Here is a 13,440-nt window from a genome sequence, read left to right on the forward strand (position 1 = left end):
ACCAAAAGTTTATATTTTATTTTATTTCAAATAAATATTATTCCAAAGTTATTAGATTTTGTGATAACAATTAATAAACCCAGTACAAATTAATTTAATAATTTCTAAAAACGTCACATTTGGAATTAATGATATCTCATCAATAAAGATAGCTATAATAATGTGAAATATATCATTTTAAAACCAAAAGTTTATATTTTATTTTGTTTCAAATAAATATTGTTCCAAAATTATTAGATTTTTTGATAATAATTAATAAACAGTCAAAATTAATTTAATAATTTTTAATAATGTTAAATTTTACAATATCTCAACAATAAAGATAGTTGTGATTATATAGTATATATCATTTTAAAGCTAAAAGTCTATATTTTATTTTATTTCAAATAAATATTATTCCAAAGTTATTAGATTTTGTGATAACGATTAATAATCCCAGTAGAAATTAATTTAATAATTTCTAAAAACGTAATATTTGGAATTAACGATATCTCCTTAATAAAGATAGCTATAATAATGTGGAATATATCATTTTGAAACCAAAAGTTTATATTTTATTTTATTTCAAATAAATATTATTCCAAAGTTATTAGATTTTGTGATAACAATTAATAAACCCAGTACAAATTAATTTAATAGTTTCTAAAAACGTCACATTTGGAATTAATGATATCTCATCAATAAAGATAGCTATAATAATGTGAAATATATCATTTTAAAACCAAAAGTTTATATTTTATTTTGTTTCAAATAAATATTGTTCCAAAATTATTAGATTTTTTGATAGTAATTAATAAACAGTCAAAATTAATTTAATAATTTTTAATAATGTTAAATTTTACAATATCTCAACAATAAAGATAGTTGTGATTATATAAGTCTATATTTTATTTTAAATAAATATTCTTGGAAATAATCACCGAATCAACTCATTACTAATTTAATAACTTAAAATATATCTATATAATGATATAGTACCTATATATCATTTTCAAGCTAAAATTCAATTATTTATTTGATTTGAAATAAGTATCGTTTCAAAATTGTTAGTTTGCTGTGATTTTCCCGATCAATCAAACAAAAGATTGCCCCGGTTTTCTTGGAAGGAATATGAGATTTGAAATTTAGGTTACAACAATAATTGAACTAATTCTGTTTCTAACAAGCAAATCATCGCTTCCAAGCGGTTAAGTTTTTAAATTACTGATTTTTCAAATTGACATAGGATAAGGTGTGATAAGATGAAATATGAGTTGATTATTGCGATTATAATAGGGAGAATATAATAAAGACGTTGATATTATGTGATGTACTTGGTAACGTTCCAATAACTTTTATAACCGTTTCCATTAATACAATTGTTCGAGGAGTGGTTATCAAGGATAAAATAGATGATTAATTTTTGTTTTTATTGCTACGAGAATTATAATAATTTTAAGAAAAAAAAAATAATTAAAAATGATCTAAGGGATAAATTTAGCGTGTTTGTTTATAATCGCTTTATCTGTTCGGGGAAATCTGTTATATGAAATTCATTTATTTTTAGATTTTAAAATTACTCAATTTGAATTAAAATAAATAGACTTTATTTATAATAATTAATTGCGTACATTTCGCATCGTAAGCAAATTATTACCTACTTACAGCTTTAGCGACAATCGACCTTTATAAACGGCAGGATTGGAATGCGATGGAGAATTTCATTGATAACATTTTTCGTTTTGAAGCCATGTGGTGTCCTACATATATCTCTATCTATCTTATCAACAATTATTTCCTGTTCGCAACGGTATTATTTTATAAATATCGGTTGATTATTGAGAATTAAGAGAGTTCGGCAAATATATAAAGACTTTCTCCCCTTAATATTTTATTATATGCTGACCCCTTCTTTATATTCAATTAGATTTTAACGATAAAACACCATATGAGGTGGGAAAATTATTATGAATTATGCACCCCTCGAAAGCAAGAGTAAAATACCGTGAAGTTGCTTACTCACACTAATTAAGCGAACGGCTAAAAACTCAATTAATTAGATATGTAAGTAAACATTTCGAAAGTAAATTAATTTCAACATAAACTTATTTGAATCGAATAAGATGATGGCTCGAATAATGGAGTTTTGTATAATTTTCGGTCGGCATTTTCGTTTTGTTCTCGGGGTCGGACGGCGCCGTTTGAGAAAACAATTGTGCCGGCGCATGAGAAGAAAAGTTATTTTGCATAGCACACCCACACCTCGGCGGTCGACCAGCAGGTATTTTAAATATTTATGTAGATCAGCGGAAGATGGTTCCTCATTAAAACCCCACGACAAAAGGAATTCCTCCGACTCCGATAGAAATAAATAAATAAACGAAAAAATAAAATTAAAATAAAAAATCAGGGTCACTTAGAGAAAAATAAAATTAAAAACAATTTTAACAAGATTAAGATATATATATATAATATCACATTTCATATATATGTATATAGAAAAGTCACAGTCTATCAGGTGACGACGATGCGATACGCGCAAGTGTGTTTTAAGCTTGAAACACACTTGCACTAACTTGATTTTAAAAATGATGCGAAACTTTCAAGCTTAAAACGTACTCGCGAGTATCGCATCATCGTTACCTGCGATACGCGCGAGTGTGTGTTAAGCTTGAAAGTTTCGCATCATTTTTAAAATCTATATATAAATGATGCCAAACTTTCAAGCTTAAAACACACTCGCGCGTATCGCATCATCGTCACCTGCGATACTCGCGAGTATGTTTTAAACTTGAAAGTTTCGTTTCATTTATACAGTGATACAATACAGTCTACATACACCCCAGAAAATGATAATATCTCAGCTCCTGAAATGTAATTCAATTAATTTTTTAAACGAAGGATATTAGAAGTCTATATTATTTTAATACAATGTCGAAACAGTTCGACTTGTGTAATGAAATCAAGGCTACAGCAGTAGATTTAGTCACACGTCTCTCAAAACGGCTAAACCCGAATTATTGTAGTTTTAGGTCTTGTGTTAGTTCTAGCTTTAGTTCAATAAAAATATACAACATAGTGATATCTTATACTAACTAGCGCTACTTACCACTGTCTCTAAAACTAACATTAGACCTACAACAGAAACATTCGGGCTTAGCCGCACGTATCTCAAGACTGCTAAACCCGAATAGGGCTTTAGGTTAATCGATTAGAAAGATAGTCTTTTAAAAAATCGATAATCTAAATGAAATTAGACGGATTAGTAACGTTTTTACGTTCGAAAACGGTTTAATTTTTGCAATAATTAATGTAAAAGTTTAAAATTCCCCACCCCCGACTCCAGATGACGTTTTTTCTTCTATTTTCTTCTAGCGCATAAGATTCGTAGCAAATCTGAGTGATGTACTTTGGAGTTCGCGCCATGTAGTTTCAAACTTTATTATTTTTTTTTTTGGAAAAACTAGGCCTCAGGATCAATGAAAATATGAAAATATTCGGTCAATCAATTTTAACCCTTTGTGTCCCTACGGTATTTTAAAGTACTGGTAGTTCTAAATACTCATTTTAAATCATTTTAAAAAGAAAGCATTGAGCTTTAATTTAAAATAAGTCTCATTCCTTAATTTCAATAAACACAGCTTCCAGGAATTTTTAAATTAGCATCTTTTTTGACACTTTTAGGTTATACGAAAATGTAAGTTTTATTTCAACATTTCTTTTCTCAATATTTTTCCAATCCAACCCAACAATTATTATACATCATTTTAAACAGAAAGCTTTGAGCGTTCATTTAGAATAAGTTGCATTCCTTAATTTCAATAAACACAGCTTCCAGGAATTTTTAAATTAGCATCTTTTTTGACACTTTTAGATTATACGAAAATGTACGTTTTACTTCAACATTTCTTTTCTCAATATTTTTCCAATCCAACCCAACAATTATTATACATCATTTTAAACAGAAAGCTTTGAGCTTTAATTTAGAATAAGTTGCATTCCTTAATTTCAATAAATACGGCTTCCAGGAATTTTTAAATTAGCATCTTTTTTGACACTTTTAGGTTATACGAAAATGTAAGTTTTATTTCAACATTTCTTTTCTCAATATTTTTCCAATCCAACCCAACAATTATTATACATCATTATAAACAGAAAGCTTTGAGCGTTCATTTAGAATAAGTTGCATTCCTTAATTTCAATAAACACAGCTTCCAGGAATTTTTAAAAAACATCTTTTTTGACACTTTTAGATTATACGAAAATGTACGTTTTATTTCAACATTTCTTTTCTCAATATTTTTCCAATCCAACCCAACAATTATTATACATAATTTTAAACAGAAAGCTTTGAGCTTTAATTTAGAATAAGTTGCATTCCTTAATTTCAATAAATACGGCTTCCAGGAATTTTTAAATTAGCATCTTTTTTGACACTTTTAGGTTATACGAAAATGCAAAGTTTGTTTAAAAATTTTTTTTCTTAATATTTTTCCGATCCAACCCAACAATTATTATACATCATTTTAAACAGAAAGCTTTAAGCTTTAATTTAGAATAAGTTGCATTCCTTAATTTCAAGAAACACAGTTTTCAAGAATTTTTAAATTAGCATCTTTTTGACACTTTTAGGTTATACGAAAATGTAAGTTTTATTTCAACACTTTTTTTCTCAATATTTTTCCAATCCAACCCAACAATTATTATACATCATATTAAAGAGAAAGCTTTGAGCTTTAATTTAAAATAAGTCTCATTCCTTAATTTCAATAAACACAGCTTCCAGCAATTTTTAAATTAGCATCTTTTTTGACACTTTTAGGTTATGCGAAAATGTAAGTTTTGTTTCAACATTTTTTTTCTCAATATTTTTCCAATCCAACCCAACAATTATTATACATCATTTTAAAGAGGAAGCTTTGCGCTTTAATTTAGAATAAATTTCATTCCTTAATTTCAATAAATACGGCTTCCAGGAATTTTTAAATTAGCATCTTTTTTCACACTTCTAGGTTATACGAAAATGTAAGTTTTGTTTAAACATTTTTTTTCTTCATATTTTTCCAATCCAACCCAACAATTATTATACATCATTTTAAAGAGAAAGCTTTGAGCTTTAATTTAGAATAAGTTTCATTCCTTAATTTCAATAAATACGGCTTCCAGGAATTTTCAAATTAGCAGCTTTTTTGACACTTTTAGGTTATACGAAAAGGTAAGTTTTGTTTCAACATTTTTTTTCTCAATATTTTTCCAATGCAACCCAACAATTATTATACATCATTTTAAAGAGAAAGCTTTGAGCTTTAATTTAAAATAAGTCTCATTCCTTAATTTCAATGAACACGGCTTCCAAGAATTTTCAAATTAGCATCTTTTTTGACACTTTTAGGTTATACGAAAATGCAAGTTTTGTTTCAACATTTTTTTTCTCAATATTTTTGCAATCCAACCCAACAATTATTATACATCATTTTAAAGAGAAAGCTTTGAGCTTTAATTTAGAATAAATTTCATTCCTTAATTTCAATAAACACAGCTTCCAGGAATTTTTAAATTAGCATCTTTTTTGACATTTTTAGGTTATAGCAAAATGTAAGTTTAATTTCAACATTTTTTTTCTACATATTTTTGTGATCCAACATAACCATTATTATACATCATTTTAAAGAGAAAACTTTAAGCTTCAATTTAAAATAAGTTTCATTTCTTAATTTCAATAAACACGGCTTCCAGGAATATTTGAATTAGCATCTTTTTTGACACTTAGATTCATAAGAGATGCGAAAATGTTAGTTTTTGCTCAATATGTTTTTTTTTCAATATTCTATCACATTTTCGGCGTTCTATAGCTACAGGTCTGATAAATATTCAAATTTACTGCATCCACGAAAATGTCGTAGCGCAAGTTCAAAAGAAAGAGGGAGTTGTGAAAATTGTTCTGCCAAAGGTGCAATTGTACTGCGTGCAATGTTTATTAATATTGGCAATAAAAGTGTTTGTTTACTGCAACATCACTAAAATATATTTTAATCTCTGATGGTACTCTTAAGTACCATTATCCCCCTGGAATGGGGGGATTGTATATATTGCTAAAATTGATTCCAAAGGCCTTTACTGAGTGTATTTTGATAGCGTTTTAATTTTGTCGCAATGTTTCAAAATTTTTGACTTCTTGGGACACAAAGGGTTAAAAAACTTTCGAATAAGCCAGTAAAAAAAACTACTTAACGGCTCTATTATTCTAGTTCTAGGTCTTGTATTAGTTCTAGTGATAGTGCTAATGCAAAACTAGAACTAACATTATGTTGCATATTTTTATTGAGCTATAACGGACACTGATAGACTTTTTTTTAGGACTGTTTGTAGACTTTTTTGAGTTAAAGATATGATTATGTTTTGTGTTCCCCTTGATTAATAATAACTTATACAGTTTTTATGTAAAATATGGAAATAATATGGACTTTTTACATGTTTTGTTAAAAAATTTCATTGAATTACATTTCGGGAGATGAGATATTATCATTTTCCTGGCTGTATATATAAATGACGCGAAATATATATGCTTTAAAAATGATGCAAAACTTTCACGATATATATATATAATTTAAAAATGAGTGATTCACGTCGTTAATATACATATATATATATGTACATATATATATTTTCAAAATAAGACAAAACTTTTAAGTTTCACATCGTCGTCACCTGATAGACTGTGACATTTGACTGTCGCCATTGTCATAATTGGTGAATTCGTCCTTGTACCCTACCCATGAAACCAACGGACTGTAACTTATTATATGTAAATTGTAACGTGGTCAAAGAACACAACCGGCGGCGGAGCTGCGGTAGCTCCGCATCAATTTTTAAAAGTTATAAAATGATTTTTCCTAAAACCACAACAAAAATTTTAGGTACTCAATTCTGAAAATGAACGATTAAGATAATGATTTTTTATTTTCCGTGGATAACAAGAATTCGATATCGATTTTAATCGCTTGAGTATGTCATATAAACATTGCACCAATCGCGAAATAAATCGTAAGAAAACGAATGATGGTGTGTTTACTTTGAAATTGTTGGAAATAAAATTGTAACATTTCGAGGAAATGAAAAAAATTAAGATTGACTTACCAAATCCTTTTTTGCACACCCTCTCAATTTTGGCTTCGATGCCTTCGCGTGTTTGCCTAACGGGCACTGGAAGTCCGTAAACTGTATAGTTGTAAGATCCGTGACTATTGAGGAAGAGATAGTACTCCTGCGATTGCTGCAGCTTGGCCTGAACTAATCCGTTCCGGCCGAGGTCGGATTCGCAATTGGACGGGTTGCCACCGTAAGCGAACGCAAGCCTAATCGTATCGTGGTTCGAGGGCTCGCGACTCTTGTACACCTTAAGGATGTTGAACGTAACGTTGTACGTTGAATTGGCCTTCCTGGAGGCACTCTGCGTTTGCACCTTAGCCCTCATCACCGTGTTCGCCATCGCGGCCTTCCTGAAGCTGTCTTGCAGTTGACATTTGGTGTTGCGTCTTTTTCGTCGATCTCCTTTTCCTCTTCGTTGGTTTCGTTTCGAAAACGATGACGACGATCTATGGGATCTTTGGATGCGCGAAACGAGTTGAATTGGATTAGGGGTGGAAATCGAGAGGGACGTCGTCGGTGGCGGTGAAGTAACGTGAGGTGGCGATGTGGGAATTTGGACGAGATGTTCTTCGGTGGTCGGTGGTTGGAGGTGGAGGTGTCGGTGTCGAGAGTGTCTTATTTTGTGGGTGTCGAGTAGAAAGGGTGGTTGTTCGGAGGTGTTTTCGATGGTGTTAGTGGGGTTGATTGTGTTTGGGGGAGTTTGGAGACGCTGTCTCCTTAGGTCGGTCATGGCGAGTACGTTATCGATGCGGTAGCCGGAACAGAAGCTCAGGAACGCGATTATCACAACGAACATTACAGATACACATCGTGCGAGTCCATACATGTCTTAGTGGGGCGAAAGGGGGGCGGTTCGTTTTTTGGGGGCACTGCTCACCCTACGGCCTCATCGGTCGTCATTTTTGCGTTCGTCTGCTGGTTACGTCTCGCCTTGGTGCACCGGTTCGCGGGAACAGCGCTCACATCGCGCGCGTCCACTTCAAGATGCCTTATAAGCAGCTCTCACGGCATGTGTATATACGGCAGGTCGGCGAGTACTCCACTATCCTTGCGATGATAATAGTAGTACTATTAGTAGTAGTAGAAATCCACGGTGTACGAGTACAGTTATAGTTACGTCGCGGCGCGACGAAATTCGAAACGACGACGACGGTGGCGTCGAGCCGGTTGTTTTCACCAGCAGCACTATAAGTAAGGTAGCACTTTTCCCGGAGTACTTTCGCAGGTTCGAATTTTCAACAAAAAACCTCTATTTAAACCTCAATAAATTAAATTACTTAAACGAAATAGAAAACGAACTGGTATTGATGGACCGAAAATGAATGAAAATAAATGTTGCGTCGGGGGAGAGTGAGAGAGAGGGACGATAATATCGCCGTCGGTTCGGAAAAGAGAGGAGATACGCCGGGCGACGACGCAATTTCGAATGCACTGCTCGCGCTATCGCAGTCGAAACTGAACTGAGCGTCGGTCGAATCCTGTAGGCGAGCATCTGGCGGCGGTACGCCTGAATCTAGTGTGTGCCGCTCGGAGATTAGTTGATGTGTAGATAGAGGTTGTTTCCGCGGCGACCGAGCGCGTCGCGACGCCCGTCCGAGCTGCTCCCTTTTTAGCGTCGTTTTCGCCGTTTATTTCCAGACTTGATCCGCCGCGCGCCCCGTTACACCCAAGACTTAAACTTTACACACATCAAGCACACTTTCAACCAACTCTTCTCCATTTCAGCACTGATTTTCATTTCATTTTCATATCAAATTCAATCCTTAACACAAATTTATTTCAGATATTTACTTAAGATTGAAGAGAATATAAACATATGATAATTGAAAAATGTTAAAAACGAACATTAAAGCTAAAGAAAATAACTTTAACAAAAAAAATTAGTCGTCACGTGTACAGGGTGTCCCAATTTCGATGTCCGCATAGGCTATCTCCGAAACTAAAAGAGATAGAAAAAAAGTAGCTTACTTGTCATGATCTCGTTTTTCGAGAAAATGCTAATGCCGAAAACTCCGAACAGCTATCGTCTTTTGTTTTCGCCCTATCGGCAAAAACTGAAAATTTTGCGAAAACGACAATCGCGAATATCTCTCTTATTATCAAAGATGGAGTATTATAAATAAAACATTATATGGGTAACTTTTTAAGAAGAATTCAGTGGCGTAGGTAGAATTTTTTTTCCATCTTTTATTTTCGAGATTTTAGACGTAACTTTATTTTTTTAAATGGAAACCATAGTTGGCTATGACTTAAAATAATTTGTTATTTTCTTCTGATAACAAATATACACAGGGTGCCCATTATGTATGGAATATAGTATATATCTTGGTAGGTATCAACTTTATAAAAAAACATTTTATACAAAAGTTGTTTAATATTTTATTTGCCATAATAAGACAGCATTCAATAGTTTTTATTTCAGAAAACAAATGAGCAACGAATAACACTTGAAGTTTTTTAAATGGCAATGTACCCTTTCGTTAGGCTCATTTGATAGAGATTTCTTTTCTCTTCACGATGACGTAAAATGTTAGTACCCTTGCATCAGAAAATTTTTGAAAACATGTAAAAATTGTTTATTAAGAAAATTTAACTAATAACAGTAATCTAGATATCCGAGATCGTCAAATACCTCGAATTGGAGATGTACACTAATTTTTCGTTTATTTGTTTTATTTTGCACGTAAATTTAATTTACGGTAATAATTTGAGATCTCGGGTATCTAGATTAATGTTATTGATTTATTTTTTATTAATAAACAATTTTGACATTTTTTTCAAAAATTTTCTAACGTAAGGGTACAAAAATTTTACGCCATCGTAAAGAGAAAAGTAATCTTTATCAAATGAGCCTAACGAAAGAATACATTGCCATTTAAAAAATGTATGTATTATTCGTTACTCATTTGTTTTCTGAATTAAAAACAATTGAATGCAGTCTTATTATGGCAAATAAAATATTAAACAACTTTTGTATAAAATGTTTTTTTATAAAGTTGATACTTACCAAGATATATGCTATATTCCATACATAATGGGCACCCTGTATAGTTTGTGGGGTATATTTCTTATAGTTATTGAATAATTAACAAAAATTCATTTTGTTCCATCTAAATCTAATGTATGTATTTAAAAGTTAACGTTGCTATGGTGATAACCATACATACTATGATGGAATATAATGTATCAATTTTTTTTGTTCTTTCTAAAACTATTGTATGTATTTAAAACTTAATGTTGTTATGGTGATAACCATACCATGAGGGAAAGCATTGTTTCCAATTATTGGCAAAGTTTGTAGTAAGGACAGTAGAATCTAACAGGACTGCTACATCCATTGTATTTTTGTAGTCGACTACGGGTTGGTTGCTCGCACTCTACGTCACACTATTTGCCACGCCTGGTAGATAACTCTCTATGTTTTTAGAGGTTATATGATAGACATTAATACCTCTAAAAAGGCTCAATGTGCTGCCTTAATATATTGAGGTATTTCCCTGAGTTTAAGTTTTTATGGTAGATACTATATGCCAAAACTCTATTATCTAAAAGGGCACACCATACATTGAACCCCAATCTTGTTTGAACACTCAGAGACTTCATCGGTCCAGATGACATTTTGAACAAACAGCAGATTATTTAATTTTTCTAAATATCATCTACAAAATTTTAATCTTAGATTGACATCTCCGGCACGTAAATAATGAGTTAGCCCCGCTTTGTATGGTTTATACTTATTTTTCTTTCATATTCGAGAGCAGCGGCTTTTGGGTGAGACGTCTTGTTGCAATTTCTCTTGCAGGTCATTTTGGTATGTTTTTGTATGTGGTTTGGGGAAGGACCAAATATCCATTAAATTTTCTGCTAACCGGCTGAAGGTTCTTACGTGCGGTTGTCTTCTTTCTGGATATCTTGTGAAATAAAATTCCGCGGCTAACGTCGCATTCTTATCTGATAACATATAGCATTCCATCATGTTACATTTTTCATAATTTTCGAAATTCATTGTAAAGTTCTATTCAGTTTTGTTATACTTTGACACTTAACATGCTGGTGCATCGTACCAGCACATAATGCCAGAGTTGTTATCGAATTTTTAAATACAAACTTTGGTAATTATTTGATACATTATGTTCCATCATAGTATGTATGGTTATCACCATAGCAACATTAACTTTTAAATACATACATTAGTTTTAGACAGAACAAAATGAATTTTTGTTAATTATTCAATAACCATAAGAAATATACCCTACAAACTATATATATTTGTTATCAGAAGAAAATAACAAATTATTTTAAGTCATAGCCAACTATGGTTTCCATTTAAAAAAATAAAGTTACGTCTAAAATCTCGAAAATAAAAGATGGGAAAAAAATTCTACCTACGCCACTGAATTCTTCGTAAAAAGTAGCCCATATAATGTTTTATTTATAATACTCCATCTTTGATAATAAGTGAGATATTTGCGAATGTCGTTTTCGCAAAATTTTCAGTTTTTGCCGATAGGGCGAAAACAAAAGACAATAGCTGTTCGGAGTTTTCGGCATTAGCATTTTCTCGAAAAACGAGATCATGACATGTAAGCTACTTTTTTTCTATCTCTTTTAGTTTCGGAGATAGCCTATGCGGACATCGAAATTGGGACACCCTGTACATTATTTGCCAATTTCTAAACACCCTGTATATACAATATTAATTATACAGGATGCCCATTATGTATGGAATATAGTATACAGGGTGTCTCACGTAACTGGTTCGTTAGAACTTTTTCATCATCCACTATTCGTAGAGATTTGAAATTTTGGTAGCATGGGTTGTTCATTCGGAACTTTCGATCTAAAATATTTTCAAGATGGCCGCCACTTCCGGTCTACCGGAAGTAGACCATAACTTCGCTATTTTAAATGGAATGCTATAGTTTTTATTACACAGTTTAATTGTACGTAAAAAAATAGGTTGACTTTCATGAAAGTTATTGGTACCTAGCGTTTTTCGTTTTCGAGTTATTTTGGTTTTAAACTTTTTTTGGTAAATTTCAACATGCTCTTTAAAACTCCATATCTCAGTCAAAGTTCATTCAAAAAAGATCCACTTTGGCACGATTACTTTTCAGATTATCTTATATTCAGAGTATCTTATACAGGCTGGTCAAAAATTGAATTACTGTTTCTCCATATTCAATGGCGAGAAAGTCGAAAATTTTAAATGGAATGCCCCATATTTTTTTAGGCTATCAGGAAGAGAATTTAATTCTCTACAAATTACCTATACACATTCCCATACCTATTTATTGTAGTTTGCCTCATATTGCGATATTTATTAAAACATGCATGAAATGCAGGTTTTTTTATTAGAAAGGTATGGAATGTTGACAGGTTTTGGTGCATGTTTGTATTATTGTTGCCATTAGCTACATTTGACGACGGGTGTAAGTAATTGAACATCATGGTGAATTATTCCAACGCCGATATTTGAAATTTATTTTGTATTGATGGCGAATGTAATAAACTTTCAACAAAAAATTGATAATGAATTTATTAGTTCTGGATATATCGAGACCAAAAGAAATCGCATATTTCCGGTCACCAGTGATGAAGACAACGAAATAAATAATATAATGTATTTTATTGCATTTCCAAATTCAATTTAATAACAAATTTATATTTTTATTCAAATCTAATTTTTGTCATTAACTTTTTGTTTTAATAGTTTCATTTATTTGATCTTCTGTTTGTTATTTTTGGTAAGTAAAAGTTAGTAAACTAAAAGATTATCAATCGTAGTTAATAGTACAAATAATGATAGAAATAAATTAAACAAAAAACTGTCAAAATGTTATGGCCTAATAAAAATACAAACGGTTTCCTGCATTTTCTGCATGTTTTGATAAATTTACGAATATGAGAGAAACTACAATAAATAAGTATAGGAATGTTTATAGATAAATTGTAGAGAATTAAATTCCCTTTTGTGTAGGCTAATAAAATATAGGGCGTTCCATTTAAAATTTTCGATTTTCTCCCCATTGAATATGGAGAAACGGTAATTCAATTTTTGACCAGCCTGTATAAGATACTCTGATACAATATATGACAATCTATTTGAGAGCATCTGACGAGTAATCGTGCCAATTTAGAGCTTTTTTGAATGAACGTTGGTTGGGATATAGGGTTTTAAAGTGCATGGTGAAATTTGCCAAAAAAACCTTAAAATCAAAATAACTCGAAAACGAAAAACGCTAGGTACCAACAACTTTTATCAAAGTCAACATATTTTTTTATGTATAATTGAAAGGTGTAATAAAAACT

General features: G+C 31.5%; 1 protein-coding gene across 4 annotated transcripts in view; it reads right to left on the reverse strand.

Annotated features, from left to right (window-relative positions):
• Positions 1 to 8,605, reverse strand: part of LOC111415015 (membrane-bound neuregulin protein vein) — a 68,538-nt gene extending 59,933 nt beyond the window's left edge. For 2 of the 4 annotated variants that reach the window (XM_023046504.2, XM_023046503.2), the window contains exon 1: positions 7,117 to 8,604. In XM_023046504.2, coding sequence (XP_022902272.1) covers positions 7,117 to 7,954 — 838 coding nt within the window. In that variant the 5' untranslated portion in view covers positions 7,955 to 8,604. Of the gene's footprint in view, positions 1 to 7,116 lie in introns of all 4 variants that reach the window. The other 2 variants (XM_023046506.2, XM_023046502.2) reach the window with 2 other exon arrangements.
• Between the last annotated feature and the right edge of the window lie 4,835 nt (positions 8,606 to 13,440).

Source organism: Onthophagus taurus, chromosome 6, assembly GCF_036711975.1.
Source record: "Onthophagus taurus isolate NC chromosome 6, IU_Otau_3.0, whole genome shotgun sequence".
Classification (NCBI taxonomy): Eukaryota; Metazoa; Arthropoda; class Insecta; order Coleoptera; family Scarabaeidae; genus Onthophagus; species Onthophagus taurus.